Genomic DNA, 17386 nt, shown 5'->3' with positions numbered 1-17386 from the left:
ACACTTCTCAGGAAAGACGAAAAACGAAATCCCTCACATAGCTGCAAGTAATATCTGATTAGTAATTTCTCCAGCGATTTCGCGAGTATTAATCAAGATTATGACGTTAAAACAGGTTCTATCACATTCCTAGAATAAAAAATAAATAAACCAGATTCGGCATGCACAGATCCTTTTATCTCCTCATTACATGCACACTGCTGAAAGGATTAATCACAACATTTTATCATCGCTTTCGGTGTGTTCTTTTGTCTCTTTGAATCTGATAAAACCCAGAAAAGCAAAGAGTCACAAAGGAAGTTAGCAGGCCACCACTCTGGTTATACTTTGTATAACCCGAGTGTAAACACGTCGTTTACAGTGCTCACTTTTTCTTTTTTAACTCAGGTAAAATATTTCTTAATTATCAATGGAGTGAGAAATTAGTCGGGCCTTGACCTTCGCCCATTTGTCCTAATGGCCTATACTTGATAAGAGATAATTTCAAGGTAAATATCGCATCGAATGGACATATGGATCTCAGATCATAACCTAGAATTTATACACTTATGTGAGTGGAACTGTATACATGTGCAGCTAAAATAGGTCTACCCACTCTGCTGATTATCTCAAGACACTTTACATGTCATACAGATAATGAAATGTGTATGGACTGTCAAAACAAATATAACATTGTATTTTTTAATACGATAAAAATTTGTTCAACTATACAACATTGTAGCACAAAGCTCGGTAAATGAACATTTTCCCTCATTTATATTGTCAGTAATATTACTCACAATTGTTGAGTATTTTGAGCTTTGCATAGTAAATATAAACGTCCTAATCCTATAATATATGAACATTATATATTATTGTATATTACTGTATATTGCAAACAAGGTTGAAATTCAGACAATTAGCACTGCACGTTTTTAGTTTATTATTACGAAGACTCTTAGAATATGATCCAAAACGATTGTGTCTTTCATTACAAGATGGCCTAAACAATTATCTTGTAAATGGCAAGCTTACAAAAGTCATGTTGCTAGCAATACTCGTATGGCAATGAGGATTTTTTTTCTTCTTCAATTCATCTTCTTCTTTTTCGACCCGTCCAGTTTTTCATTCTATGTCTAGTAGCCAGTTGATTTCCAATACCTGAATCGAATCAAAATATATCACCAATAAAATCTCTATTTAATCACGGTTGATCCAAAATCAATTTGCACTACTTGAGCGATTCCCCGGGCGAATCCTACCACATGAATTATGGGAAGATACTTTTCACTTTGAAGCTTCCGTAACCGCATCCTCAGTTGCCATGGCACCTGGTTAAAGAGCTGACCTATCACTCCAAGATAACAAACATGTCAAAGTTTTTTAACCTCTTCACACACAAGAGAGTAGTTCTGCCCGCCATTGTTATCCCAAAAAATTTGTCCCCCTACCTTGTAATAGATGGCAAAAGTGAGTATTGCTCCTGGTGCCATACTCCGAGGTCCTGACAGGCCAAAAGAGAACCGATCTGTAGGTCCATTACAAGAACCCTGGACGTACATTGCCATGGTGTCAACATAAGAACTCCAGTTGTCTGACGATTGTCGAATCCTGACTTCCTTCTCGAAACCCAGGTTTCTGACCTTGATGGTGCCTATGAGTGTAAATTCATGGACTACTACGTTCTCGAGGCAGACATTTAAGGAGTTGAGCCGCGATAAGAAGTCTGGTTGTCCACCAGGTTGTTGGAAGCACAACGACAGAACCTTGGCACTTATCGTCTGTTTCTCCTCGTCAACATGTACGTGCAAGTCAGGTGGTGATTCCGTTCTCAATATGGTTTTGACAGTCTCCAAGTCCAACCCTAGGTGGTCAGCAAAGCGAACTGACTTCCGGGAGGGTGTCCCCGGCGGTGTTCGAGGTCGATTGGGGTCACGCATTGACGACTTCCGTGGTGATCGTATTCCATCGGGGTCTGGACTGGTGGGCGAAGTCGGTGACGTCGGCGATAAAAATCCATCTGGGGTAACATTTACATTGAAAGATTTAAAAGCTGTATCATCAAGATCAACGCTGTCGGCACCAAGTTTAAAATTGCCATGTGCATGATGTGGGGCAGACGCAGTTTCCTGCTTTAATATCTCTTCTCGTTCTACATTTTCATCACAATGAGAATCTACTGTATCTGAATACAAAGTACCCTCAGAATTCGAGGGATTCTGAATGTTATTGCAAGTTCGTTCTGCAGCTGCATTTGTAATATCGCGTTGCTCTGAGTCAAAGTTATCACTCGTATTGGCAGTATAAGAACCAGTTTGCCGACATTCACCAGGAAGGTTGCAATTACTACTCACTGTTTTGGACACGTTAATGGGCTCCAAATGCTGCCCCTTCTCAGCTAGCGATTTGCGGGCTTTCCTCGGCGATGCGGGGGGAGACTCCGTCGACATTTCGAATGTTACATGCTCCAAAAATCAAATAAAGTGCTGGTGTGTATTACGAAGCACACAGTCATAAATCAGGTCACAAGTAAAGTATACAGCATAATCACGATAACACAAGCTGTACAGTTGTGTATTGAAGCCACCGTACAACTGCACCCGACAAAAACACTATGAATACGAAATCACGATCGCCGTATCGTATCAGCTTAACCCTTGCTGAATATAGCTAGCTGCAGCTTGTTCGATGCGTGTCGTCCGTGTGTGCTGCATAATGCTCGTGTTGTTGTTTGCGCTGCCTGCCCACTTCCCGGGTGCTCGGGAATGTTCTTGAATTGGTGTTCATTTTGTCGGCTATGATGACGTAGAACACTGTTGACATATAACTGGCTGTTGACATATTGATGTGAGTGCCCAGTAGTTCTAAATAGGTCACAACTTGCAAGGAAATCCTCAGATAACTGACTCACTGAACTGTCTTGGACCAGAGTTTCTTTTTCTCATATAGCAAATCCATATTTCACCGAAAAATATGACGTGGAATTCAAAGACGAATCAAAGAAAAAAATCTTCGTATACGTTACCGGCCTACCTACAAATTGTGGGGGTCATAGTGGCCCGGGATAGTGGCGTAAGGGAGAGGTAGAAAATCCAAACAAATTTGCAAGAAAGCCTTTAAACGAGCGAACATTATGACTTGAACTTTGGAATGGAAACCAAATTTTTGATATGGATTGATTAATATTCAGAAAATGATATTTCACCCGTTTTCTTTCACGTTTATCTTTCCCCCGGATCTTTCCTCTTTGACCCGGGTTTTTTTTTTGGGGGGGGGGGGTCGCAAAATCAAAATTGTTACTACACATCCTATGCCCTCTACGATACATAGGCAGTTTGCATCGATGATCATTGGAAATGACTTCATCTGGTTTTAATGTTTATCAAATTATATTGTGACTCGGAGCGAGTGAGGAATTACACTTTTCTACCTGCTGGTGATGATGTGCTCCCATGCAGACTTGGATAGTAGGGTGAACCCTCCCCGCTGTATACGTTCCTACTCCACCCTTTTCAAATGGTGATCTATATGTGGAATGCTCCTGATACAAGTTCAACAACACTCACATTTCATCCAAACGTCTGTAAAGTGTAGACTATCTTTGATTACTGGACTGTCATTGAGAGTGTCATTGAGGAAATTCAGCGACACTCTTGCTGGGTTGTAACTGTACCATATAGCACCTCGAAAATCTCAATACCAATGACCGTGGTAGTATACTTCCCGGCTTACATAGGTGTTGGGTAACACTAGTGACGTATATATGTGCGAACACATTTAACATGATAATGATTTTTAGGAATATCTTTGGTTTCACTAAATTCAATTTCGTTTTCATAATATTCACTTCCTACCAGACTGAAAAAACCATCGTCACTATACTGCATGGTGTCCCATACTTATGCGCACTCACATTTTGAAACGCATTTAATTTTTATTTTTGTATTATATTGTTTATTATTTTTTATATAAAATCGGATGACAAATAAAAAAGTTATAACCTTTTAAATTTTCGCTTAATTTCTCAAGTTGTATGCACATCCTGTTCGCTATGCAAATGAGGGGACCGATGACATCACCCACTCACTATTTCTTTTGTAATTTATTATATGAAATATAAAATATATTTTGTTTTTTCCATCATTGTCATGTGAAACAATTTTTCATTCCTCCCTGAACACGTGGAATTCCATTATTTTAACATTTTGTGGTTCAAGCAAGGGGTCCTAATTGTCAAATTCGTAAAAACTGAAATATTGTATAATAAGCAAACAATAGAAAACATAAGAAATAATGAACGAGTGACATCATCGACTCTCTCATTTACATATCGCTGAATTGAGCATAGAACTGTTTTGTGAAAAATAAGCGAAACTTTAAAATAATAACTTTCTTATTTTACTTCCAATTTTGATGGAGCTTTCAGCATTAGTCATGTTTGATTTTTCTCTATTTAGATCATTTTTTTCTGGGGTGAACTTGACCTTTAATATATTGTGGCGGCATTCCATGAATGCAGGGGCGTAGCTATGGGTGTGGGGCACGTGCCCCCAGAGATTTGGTGTGACCCCCAGGTGCCCCCCCCCCCCGAACAAAATTCTGCAGGGATAAAATGGTAAGGCCTATATAAGTTACAGCATCATTTACATGTCTTGCTTAAAGGGGTGGTACGGGCTGAAAATATTTATATCTGAATACATAGAGTAGAATTCACTGAGCAAAATGCCGATAACAAATAATAAAGTTATTGAAGTTTAAAATTTAGCAATATTTTGTAAAAACAGTCGTCATGAATATTCATTAGTGGGCTGATGATGTCACATCTCCACTTTCCGTTTTATGTTATTACATAAAATCATAATTTTTTCATTATACCATACTTGTGTGAATAATATGTCTCCCTTATAATGAGATAAGTTGCAGCAATAATTATCTTATGCACTAAATCAGTTGTCAATCCAATTTTTCTAGTTCTTGGAGGAAAAAAATTGAATAAACCTCATTTCATATAATAAAATACAAAAGAACAAGTGGAGATGTGACATCATCAGTCCACCAAATGAATATTCATGACGACTGTTTTCACAAAATATTGCTAAACTTTATAATTCAATAACTTTGTTATTTGTTATCCGAATTTGATGAATTTTCGTCATTCTGCTCAGTGAATCCTACTCTATTAAACTAAAAATACTTTCAGCCCGGACCATCCCTTTAATAAGTGCGATCCACAGTCAATTCAAAACTTTCATACACAGTGCTTAAAATAGTGCTTGAATTATCCAGTTTCAGATTAGATTAGCAATAATTTTCTATTCGCGCTTCAAGTTCGCGTTATTAATATAGGAGGATACCCATACTATTTATGATTTACTAAACATGAATAGAGTGTCCCGTTTTAGGTCTAAAATTTAAATTCACTTCCGCTCGCGCTTCGCACTCGCATCAACAGCTGTTTAGTTATACAACTATCCCTTTCATGATTACAAAAGTGCTTATAGAATGACATTTTTTTCTAGGTCGGAATGTCGAAAGTTTTCAGCTCGCGCTTTTCGCTCGCATTATATGTTTTTTGAAATATGCATCGTCTTTATGAGTATAGCTGCATACAATCCTTTAAGGTTCCTTTTCGATCTGGCCAGAACGTTTATTAATAATTTCTGCTTGGCTCTGGCAGTATATCTACTTACATACGCATCTTGTCCAGGATCACAAACATTGAACAGAATGTTAAATTTTCAGGACAAAATACATTAATAATAAAAATAAAAAAATTAAAAAAAATTAAATAGGGCTTATCAGATTATTTCATATTTATGAAGTTTTATAAGAATAAATCTAAGAAGTGACTGTGAGGACTGCCCCTTCCAATAAAAAAAACATTACCCTTCCCCATTAAAAAGCAAGGACCCCCAGTACCTTTAAAAAATCCTAGCTACGCCACTCTATGAATGACTTGAATAGTAGAATGACATAGAATACCATAAAAATAAAATCAAATATATCATACACAGATAATTTGCTGTTTCGTCTATTGCCAGCTGTCCACCATCATTAGCATTATTTATTGTAAAATTGTCCTCTTATATTCCTTACAATTAAAGCCCATGATGCGCAAATTATTTTGTTCGACGCATACTCACCCTTATCATGCTAATACTCGAAATACCAGTTATATTATCATTAGTAACACTTTTGGTAGTATTTTTTTTAAGTGCTAGGATAGGTGCAACTGGGCCTAAAAACATTTTGATTTCGATCTGCTAAGATAGGCCAACACGTGCATTTATCCACGTATTAAAACGAGGACACACACACGCACGCACGCACACACATCAAAATTCGCATTATGAACTAAAAACACACCCTGCACACTGAAATCCGAGGACGCTCTCGGTAAGCGGACCATTTCAAACAGTCCAAAGTATGCTCTTGTATGTAGGGGTAATTTTTCAATAAGAGATATCTAGGGTTGTAGTCCTACACACTAAGAAATAAAGGTACGACATTGAACCCCGAAAGGTTGATGCAAAATCTGCAGCACCCTATGGGTTCAAAAATTGAACCCTGCGGTTGGGGTTCATTTTTGCACCCTGCGGGTTCAAAACTGCACCCCTAAATTTCAATTGAACCCCTAGAGGTGCAGTTTTGAACCCGCAGGGTGCAAAAATGAACCCCAACCGCAGGGTTCAATTTTTGAACCCATATAGGGTGCTGATTTTGCATCAACCTTTCGGGGTTCAATATTTTGAACCTTTATTTCTTAGTGATATAGTACCAAAAAGCGATCCTCGATGAACTAGACTCAAGTTCTGACAATAAGTTCTCGAATATTAAGTGAAATACTTTTCTGAAACACAGGGCCTCGATTTCAACCATAAAACATTTAAAATCGGCCTATAATGTGCTTTTAATAGCCATATAAGGAGTCGCAGGGCGGGACATGGAGGGTATAAAATGTTTGATGTCCCTCTGCGCTTCATGAAACACAAACGCAAGGGGTTTTTTCATTTTATTTTCAAAAGGGCCCTCCAGGCTGATAAATATGACTCGTGCAATAAAAATTCTAAAAAGTCAAACAAAATCACCATCTAGCCTTGGCCCTGGATTCCTCTAAAACCTTTCTCAAAAACTAAGAAATACAATATTCACACAGACTTAGATTCAAAATACTCAAATATAGATATCTTTAATCTACATGATAGCTTTAGCCCTGAAGAGAAATTCTTTGAGAATATAGAATAACATTGACATTCTTATCACGTAAAAGTAATAATTCACTTCAAAATTCAATACAAATAATCAATTAACTAAATCACCGCTATCATGTACCACTATATGCCAAACATCATCGTCATAATACATAATTTTGAGTAAGCAAATACAGATGTAGTACACACTAACTGAAGGTTCAAAATTGAACCCCGAAAGGTTGATGCAAAATCAGCACCCTATGGGTTCAGAAATTGAACCCTGCGGTTGGGGTTCATTGTTGCACCCTGCGGGTTCAAAATTGCACCCTAAATTTTAAATTGAACCCCTACTCGGGGTGCAGTTTTGAACCCGCAGGGTGCAACAATGAACCCCAACCGCAGGGTTCAATTTTTGAACCCCAAATCAGGGATTCAATTTCTGAACCCATAGGGTGCTGATTTTGCATCAACCTTTCGGGGTTCAATTTTGAACCTTTATTTCTTAGTGTGTAGAAGTAATAACAGTTTAAAAGATGAAAAAATCCAAATAAAATTGAAGAATCGAGGAGAAAAAATAAAAACACAAGAATTGTGACCAAAATTGACGATAGTATCATAAAGAACACTATAACAAAATGAGATGATCATTAGGATCAATTATTATTGCGATGACGATGCATGATGATAGAAGACGGCGACGATAATAATGACGAAAACAACAGCAACAATATAAAGGAAATGATAGCTCGGCCTGTCACTATGTACATTTTTGGCATCCAACAAAAAAGACACAATATACAGTGCGTATATACAAAAGTTTGCATAAATAATGCTGCAAAATTATATAATTGTAATATTCTGAAGCTTTTTCCACATTTAACCACTGGTACAGTTCTCTTTAAGCAAATGACGATATAACCATGGAGCTATTAAACTCTGTAATAGTTCCATGATATAACTGTAAAAACAATCTGTTTCGCTAAGCACCACTTTACTTTTGAAAAATTCATTTGCGCAGCGATGCAGCTTGGAAATACTTATATGAATAAAAGCAGATGTTAATCATGAAGAACAGAGGACTTTAGTTGAGAAAATTGATTTGAAGAAATCTTTTATAAATTTTTACTTGTTTCCATGTCCAAAACACTTCATAGAGCGCCATTGACCCCCCCCCCCCCTCTCCCCATACACCGAGGCCATCGTGATGCTCTTATAATCTGCTTCACACGGAGCTGTGATTAACATGAAATGGTTTCAGCTTGATTTTTTTGTTTAATGATAATCAAGCTTGGGAAAGTGGATCCTTACAAAAATGGACACTGATTACTCACATATAATATTCTGTCAACATTTTGTCGACATACCCGATCAGGGTAGCCGTGCTGAAGCCGGGGTAATAATGTGCAGCGCTTAGAAACATTTGTATTTAGCGCTATATAAATGTTGCATATTATTATTTTATTATTTTTTACTTTCATTTGATAGATGAGACAAAAACCCGTCGGCCCAAGTATTATCCCCATATTGTACATCTGTCCATTCCCAGAACTTTTTCGAAGTGTAAAACTTTTTATTGATTCGCACTGTAGACGATTGAGATACAAGGTTTTGAAATTTTATAGGTTATAGATATACTTTTTATCACAAAATCATTTTCTTGATTTCTTTTATGAAGCCACACACATGCAAAATCCACAAACATTTATTATCTTCTCCACGTAATGTACACATATTCAATAACCTTAAAAAAATTCCACCTGTCAACAATACCATGATGGAGTTTGACTTAATAGAGTAAAATATTTGTGGAGAGACTAAAAATGAAGAACAAAACACGATAAAAATCAGAAGAGACTCCATATATAAAGAACATATTCCATAATACTATACTTACAAAAACCACACATGCAACATTTGCAAAATGCACGCGCTTATATCATAATATCTACCATCATTACACACGGCACTATTAGCAGTGTGATCAAATTTTACACGAAGCTGTTATCATGGCTATTGTTTGTATTTTGACGGTATTCAGTATCATATATTTCAGCTACTTGTAAAGGTACAGTCATATTTGGAAAGCAGAACAATAATTGAATTTAAAAAAACAGTACACAGGTTTTTGTCGAATGTTTGCAGAACAAAAATAACGTTGCGATGATATGCTGATATCTGAAAATTTTTCTTTGCCTTGGTACACAATAAACACGATAGGTGGATTGTTGGGGGGGGGGGGGGTGTTTTGGGGTTTTTTAAAACTAAAATCTATCGTATGTCAAGGGAAGGAGGATGATTGGCTTCGTGGGACTATGACAAAATACCACGTGTGAGTCGCATTTGAAAGTTCACTTGTTCGTGTCTAATGTATATTGGGATTAAAAAATAAACCTGAATATAATAATTCCTGATAACAAGATAATAGTGGGAATAAAGGATGGGCAGCGTTTGCATACATGTGCTTCCAAATTACAATCATTATGTCAAAACAGATATAACTCAAACTTTTAAAAACATCAGTCGCCATTAAGAAAATAAGAACGAACTATCTTCCTCTCATACCACATCAGTTGGTTATTCTTACAATTGCGTTTTAGTTCAGTGAAAAAAAATGATGAAATATTTTTAAAACGTTAGTAATTTGAAAATATAAAACTTGAACACACAATTCACCCTGTTAAACGTAGCGTCAAACGCGCAAATTATTATTCGCCGAAAACTTGTATTGCATTTGTCACATTAACAACATTTAAATAGCAAAAAGAGATGATTATAATGATGAAGAATAGCTGATCATACTAAAAATTAAAATAATTTACATAATAATAATAATGACAATAATAATAGTAATAATAAAATGAATTATAAAAATAAAATTGATCAAAATCATAATACTCATAATTATAAAGACAACAATTAGAATAATAGTGCTAATGATGGAAACATAAAACACTAACAACGAAAATGTGGTTTTCCCATCAGTATAAAGTATATTTCATGTTGAATGATACTGCTAAGGTGTGATTCATAATATTGATTCACATGAAGTGCTACAATCTGAGCGCACCTTTTCCCCTTATTTCTGACATCAAATATGCCTTATAATCTAATTAAAGTAGTGTATGGCAAAAACAAATATTTCATCTATTAATGCATGTACAATATTTAACAATAAATGAACATGACATTTTTGATGTGTTTGGAAATATGAATTAGAGTCAGTACTTTGCTTGACAATCTTCAGTCATCCGCAAAGTAATTCTTTATTATAATACACTCTAAAACACACTTTACCCAACATTGGGTAAACAGGGAACATCAGAACATGCATGTTTGTTGGGCAACCTGGCAAATATTGTGTAAATTCTACCCAATGTTTCGTTGAAATTTATCCATAAAACATGCATTAAGTAACTGGGACAAATCTCACTCAAGAAACTTGCATGTTCCCGTTTTACACAATATTGGATAAATTTTTAATCAGTCTTTTTGGGAGTTTAGGCTTTGTGTAACGTAATCTTGATTCCTTAAGAAAACGAAGAGTCCAAACATATTCTTTAAAAGAGACAGAAAGCATAAGTGCTCACAATATCATCACAACAGCGAAAACATTCATTTAATCACAAATAGCTTTTTGCTAAAATACTAAATGTTGTGCGACTATTTGATGGTTAACAAAATGTAAAAACGTCACGCAACACTGTTTTTTTAGCAAGGTTATATCAACGACGAAAATTGAAATGATTTATATCATTCTAGGTGAACCAAAATACAAATACGAAAACTGATAAATTTACAAGAATAAAACCAAATACTGAAACGGGTTATAATTGAATTATAAAAGCATATACAAAATCTATAAAAAACAACCTCAATCAGGAATTTTCGTAAGAAAAGAATGAATGAAAGTTTCAAAGTAATACATTTTGTGCTTTGCAAATAACTGAATATAGTTATCTTTTAAAGAGTAAATACAAAACATAAAAACAAGTTCCTCTCAATAAAAATATCGGAACTTTTTTCCATACAGGTTTTGAGCAGAAAAACAACTTAAAATTGATTCGTAAGTAGATCGACTCAGACCATGGACGCTCCAATCAAAACAAAGTTTAACTAAAGCTCACTTGGTAATGATCTAAAAGAAAATCTGAGATTTAGTCCTAACAAAAGTGTTAAACACGGAGGATATATGGTTGAATTATTAACAATTTGTAATTTCAGACAGGATGGCTTGAGCATTCCAGAGTGTATGCCGCTCAATACCTCCTTTGTACTCAACGCGATATCTTTTCATATCTATTCATTCATTATTCTGAACCAATATTCTTTAAAAACAAGGTCATAAGCGACGTTGTGTCTCACCCACTTGTGGGAATAGGCCTAAATAGAAATATCGCGATTTGCGACGGCACGCAAACAGAATTGTATCAAAAGCTCGTTGTGAAATCCAAGTTTGGTACAAAAGTGATTTGTTGCAAAGTTATGTGTCACACATTTTGTTACGGACGGTCGACATTTGGATCCCTAGCCTTCACATCTGGTGGGCGAGACAAATAAAAGATAGCAAGCTATTTTTATGTTCACTTGCTTAGGGTTATAATTATTTCTAAAATTTCATTCAATGAACAGGAACTAGGGGGGATATTAATTGGACTTTGCCCCCCCCCCTCCCGTTTTTCAAAACTCAGTTTTACTACTCTGCATCGAGAAAATGTTTCGAGAAGGAAATTCAAGGAAAGGTCAAAGTAGGTAGTTTCGGTATTTAGAGCGACTATAGAGGTCGAAAATAAGATAGAATTAGAACATAAGTTTATATAGTGGGGAATATTACCTGATCAAATACATTGGCATGATTACTTACTAACTTTTATGCATACTTTTGAAGTTATTCAACAAAGAAAGGGTTGTTTATCAAAAATATAATTAAACAAGCTCTATATTTTTTAGCACTGAAAATGCCATTAAAACCTGATGTAAAATAAGAATTAATTCATGACATTCCATAATTTTGTTTAACGTCACAAGAAATTTATACGTATATGCATATATTGGGACCCGTCTTACAAAGAGTTGAGACACTGTAGATTAAATTAAACTTAATTGGTATTTACATACAATTCATACATCTTAAATACACAAATAAAGATCAATCACAATTATTCGAGTATGATTTGAATCTAACGCACCTCTTTGTGAGACCGGGCCCAGGTCGATATAAATGAGGTAGTCGATGGCGTAACCTACTATTTTTCTTTAATATTGTTAAATCTGAAAAAATTCATATAATTCATACAAGAGTGAGTGTTATCGTTGTCTCACTTGCATATCACTGTATCAACATTTTATCATTAAAACATTTTGTTCTTGTCATCTCGAAACATTGCTTGTTCGACATAGCAATAGTAAATGAATGCAAATGAATTTCAAGTCCATTACTAGTAAACAGATGACAGGAATACAATAAATCGGCCTCGTGAGACCCAATGACCATGAATTTCTTTTGTTTGACGTGTTAAATCACCCTTAACAGATACATAGGGTCCACTGTTATACATGCATGCCCTGCATCCTTATAATACGTATTCATCTACTGTGACCTTAGAAATAGATTTCAATACATTTTGCCTAGTATTTATTGCACATACAAATTTAAAAGTGATAACTCCTACACAATTTGAACTTAACGTACTCAATTTACTTGAACCAGCGAAATGTAAAACATTTTTGTTATAGTTCCTACTTTATAGAACTTTTATCTTTTTATAGTTCTGTGAATTCCGGAATTCGCAGTGGACCTGAAAAAAATGAGGAGTAGAATAACTCTCTACGTGTATAATATAGTAGTTACGCGTGTCTTCTATTTTCTCACGTATTAATTCAAAACTGAAACAATTTTCTAAAAACGAAAAAGAATAGCAATCGACAAAGATTAAATTGTACATGTGTGATTAACACAAGATGCAAAGTATTCAATATTTAATTTGAGAGATGAATGTGGCGGTGCCTTGAAAAAAGAAAAATTAAAACCATATCTGATTAGGCCTCCACATAACGAACTGTTTAAAACAGATGATTACCTCTGGACCGGGCCTCTGGGTTTGTTTTGGGTAACATTAGCATGATTGGGGATAATCGTCATCTCAACTGCAGTTTGAAATGAAAGACTAGCTGGATTTGACCTCAATTGAGCATTAGTCTTGCATCCAGTTGTAGTGATTATTTACCGCGTTCTCCGTGCATGAAAGTGATAATGCTGAAATTGAAAGGATGTGCCTGGATTTCATCTTTATAAATTTGACGTGGGACAGCAAGAAACCGGGGCAAGAAAGCGCGTTGAAATTTGTAAGGTAGGTATAACAGAGAAGAGGTCTAACTATTCAACAAGCATGCATTTGATGTGATGGTGAGAGTACTAAATGTAAATTTTGGATTGATAGAGAATTATTTGCGACAAAAACAAACCAACAAGAGCTTCTATAATTGGGCCTTCGTTATTTTCCAGTAGCAAGAAGCGATCAGTACGACCCACTACAGACATTCGAGTGTATACAAAAATATGATTCAATGTCACCCTATATAATTACATACCACAATAATACACATTTGCTCTACGGTGGCCGTATATGGGGACCTTGACCGGAAAAAAAATATGCCGTAGTCGATTGAAGTACAATGTAGACAAATATCATCGAGTAACAATTGGGTACTAGATAGCACCTCCCTCACCAAAATTGATTTTCTCTTAAGTTATTTTTACCAGGCTTCACGATGATACACTTTTTGGTATAAAAACGGTCAGAACTCAGAAACCTGCCATTCATCTTATGATTATTAAAAATAGGCTCTCAAAGATCGTAATATCAAGCCGCAGATTGCGCAGAATAACTTGGCTATGCCTTCGTTCAGTATATAGTTCAGAATATTTTGATCGAAAAGATGTTAAATGATAAAGTAAGATTAGTGCGTGTAATAAAGGCCCTATACAAATGCACATGAAGACTTTCAAGAGCCGAAACATGAACTTTGAACACGACTCTGGATATAGGTGCTCCCTAATTCTCAAATGAATGATTTTAACAGACAAACTCAGTGATTACTTATTAATACTTTTCCGATTTACCTCCCTACAAATCTGCAAGAAAACGATTTGACCACACTAAAGCTCGGCAATTTCTTGTCAGTGTCATTGAAAGTAATATCCCCCAAAATACATACATATTTATTTTCACAAACTATTTCTTAAGTGATTGCACCGTTATACTTTGATATACTATGGTCTTTAATGAATCTATTTCAGTATAATAATGACATCATAAAATCATCCTTGAGACAAAACTTGTTTTTCCAAACATCATAATGAATGAAATCTTCGCCAGTTAATCCTTCATCTACAACGGTTACCTTTGGTTTTGACCTCTTCATCAATCAGAAGCATGTAGTTTAATCCGTTGTTGTTATCCCAGTATTCTTGGCTAGCAACCTTGTAAAATACTGCAAAGAATACCTGGTCACCAACTCCAACGTATCTCCTAGGAATTGTGAATCCAAAGCTAAACCGATCAGTCGGTCCATCGCATGAACCTGCAACATACCTTGCCATGATGTTTGCATGGGTGGCCCAGTTGTCCCAGGAATAACGAACACGGACTTCCTTACAGAAGTCCAGGTTCCGTACCTTGATGGTTCCTATGATGGTCATGTCGGATATCATCGCGTTCTCTAGGCAGATGTTCTGCTGACAGAGCCTCTGAAGGAAGTCTGGACGACCCCCAGGCTGCTCAAAACATAAATGGACGGACTTCGAGATGGTTTGGCAAGAAGAATCCAAGGGTAAAACTGTCATCGGAGGTGAAGGACAAGGATCCATTTCTAGGATGTGGCGAACTGTCTCAAGATCTAACCCAAGAGCGTCCGCAAACCTGACTGACTTTCTAGATGGGTTACCAGGTGGGGTCCGTGGTCTCTTTCGCATGCTCGACTTCCTAGGTCTCGAACTTGATGCATCACTGTCCGTTTCACTGAGTGTTGATTCCGAGTCAACACTTGATAACCTCTCTTCACTTTCATCACTTGCACTGTATGCTGCTGGATTTATGAATACGTCAAAAAGATCACTACACGAACTGCTTACACTTTCAACTTTCGAGGGAGATGTCAAACTTCTGTTATTTTGTACAAGAGAAAGACTATTATTATTATTACTACCGAAGTACGGAGACTTGTTAGCAACCCCCATGTAATCTGTTAGAGCAAATAGTTCGTCCCAGTCAAGATCTGGATGTGCTTGAGGACACATCGTGTACGTGCCTTCAGAGGATGAACATGCTCCGGCTTCATCAGATGCAATAGGAGAAAAATACTTCATGGCGGAGCCATTAGTAGGTGTGCCATCATTAATCCAGTCATCAATGTCTCCATTCCCAAGGGGAGAAGACACTGGCGAGCATCCTGGTGTTGATACATGCTCACAATCATCAGATTTCTGTAATGTTAACGAATCTGGTTTTGTGCAATGTTGATTGACTGGACCATTGACAGGGATGTCAACAGCAGTTGTGTTGTGGAAGAGATGCTGCTGTCTATCCAAGGCATCTCCAGCAACTTCATTCTCCACCGTCGCCATGACTTCCAATGGAATCAAAACGCCCGGCATTACGATAGAAATCAACTCTCCAATAAAAAGTTTTCAGTCTCGAGCAATACCTAGCGTGGTGACCTCTAACAGCTGATCGGGATTTTATTGTCGTAGCTCACGTTGCACTTGCAGTTTGCATGTTCATCGCGAACAGACGACAGTCGCGACCTGTGCAATAACAAAAATGGGAAAATGAAAACTGAATAAATACATTACGCAAGATAAGGCATATGAATTCAAACGATACGAAACAAAAATAAAGGTATACAATTTCGAAACATCATCCTACCTCTGGAATGGGATGCTTCCCTCAGCTGAGCTGGCTGATCATGATGCTGCGATCACGAAGGTACAAAAGCGGTCTGCCGATGCATCTAGCGGCAAACTGCCAGCACACAACTGCTTTCGAGACTAAGCATCGAGCGTGTCTTTGTGCGTGCGTTAATTTATGTTTGGGGTAGAATGCAAAATATAAAGCAGGTCACGTTGACTCTCATGCTGCTAGCTCGTGTACAAATTCAATGTCAAACTAAGGACCGTTGTCTTTTCGCGACGTTCAGTATAACTATTAATGAAATCATCATGTTTTTTTGTAAGTACAGGTGGGAAGAAATTGGACACAGTTAAACAAGAAAGTGCATTTTCAGTTAGGAGTTGGTTGGACTTAAGATCGAGGGGATTAAGCCTAAAGAGGTAGTAGGCCTGTCCAAAAAATCAGTCTTTAAATTCTTATGACAATTTTACTTTCAAAATCGTTATAAAAGCCTATCAAATTACAATTTCAATATTTCCTATGATGACCACTTGGATGGGAACTGTTTGTTGTTTGTTTAATTTGAACTCAGCACCAGAGAACCCCAATGATAATAGGTTTTTTAAATGCATGAAACGATGACCTAATTTCGACTCACCTTCCTTTGACCCGTTTGATTCAGTGTGCACTAATAACGACCATCCGACAAACTGCACAATGTCTATGGCATTACTGTAATTATAAGAAGTATTGAGGTCAGAATTTGAGCTCACTTGCTTATCTGTAATATTTTGGATAGGTCTAATTCGTATATCTGACAAAACTCATTGGGTCAGCTTGCGCGCCTTGATATCGGTAATAGGTATTTGCGTACATTTCCTGTCAAGCAAATTAGAGAGTATAATTCTTCCAGGCCACCGAATTACAGTCCTTATCATGTTGGACAGTGTGTGAAATGTATAAACCTAAGTAAATACCGCTCGTTCTTGGTAAAAATGTACGGTTGTTATAGGTCAATATATGCCAATTGGACCTAGATTTGGTAACGATCAAATGCTACAGATATATATATGTATATATATATATATATATATATATATATATATATATATATATATATATATATATATATATATATATATATATATATATATATATATATATATAAACTTACTCTCGATCTAAGAAATTGCAGTCGTTCTAAATTGAAATTAAGCCTATATTCACCAGCTAAGACAATTTCGCTCCGCATTTGTATTCCCATTTTTTTTCTAAACATAATTTAAGTCGAATTGCATTGCATTGTACCAACATCATCAGCCCACC

The 17386-nt window shown here is 36.3% G+C and overlaps 2 protein-coding genes across 2 annotated transcripts; both read right to left on the bottom strand.

Annotated features, from left to right (window-relative positions):
- Nucleotides 1–680: 680 nt before the first annotated feature.
- Nucleotides 681–2626, bottom strand: LOC121407187 (glycogen-binding subunit 76A-like). Its single transcript, XM_041598142.1, has one exon. The coding sequence runs from the start codon at nt 2427–2429 to the stop codon at nt 1353–1355; it is 1077 nt and encodes a 358-aa protein (XP_041454076.1). The 5' UTR covers nt 2430–2626; the 3' UTR covers nt 681–1352.
- A 7438-nt stretch (nt 2627–10064) lies between these two features.
- LOC121407186 (glycogen-binding subunit 76A-like) lies at nt 10065–16201 on the bottom strand. The gene is made up of 2 exons (XM_041598141.1): nt 16097–16201; nt 10065–15975 (listed from the first exon to the last, which is right to left on the bottom strand). Exon 2 carries the CDS (start codon nt 15823–15825, stop codon nt 14557–14559), a length of 1269 nt encoding a protein of 422 aa, XP_041454075.1. The 5' UTR covers nt 15826–15975; nt 16097–16201; the 3' UTR covers nt 10065–14556.
- Nucleotides 16202–17386: the final 1185 nt, after the last annotated feature.

The sequence above is a fragment of the Lytechinus variegatus genome, chromosome 2 (assembly GCF_018143015.1).
Source record: "Lytechinus variegatus isolate NC3 chromosome 2, Lvar_3.0, whole genome shotgun sequence".
NCBI classification, from domain to species: Eukaryota; Metazoa; Echinodermata; class Echinoidea; order Temnopleuroida; family Toxopneustidae; genus Lytechinus; species Lytechinus variegatus.
This window is presented reverse-complemented; position numbering and strand designations above follow the sequence as displayed.

Coding starts and splice junctions, on each gene's coding strand:
- LOC121407187 (XM_041598142.1), bottom strand. CDS start 2,429: ATGTCGACGGAGTCTCCCCCCGCATCGCCGAGGAAAGCCCGCAAATCG.
- LOC121407186 (XM_041598141.1), bottom strand. CDS start 15,825: ATGCCGGGCGTTTTGATTCCATTGGAAGTCATGGCGACGGTGGAGAAT.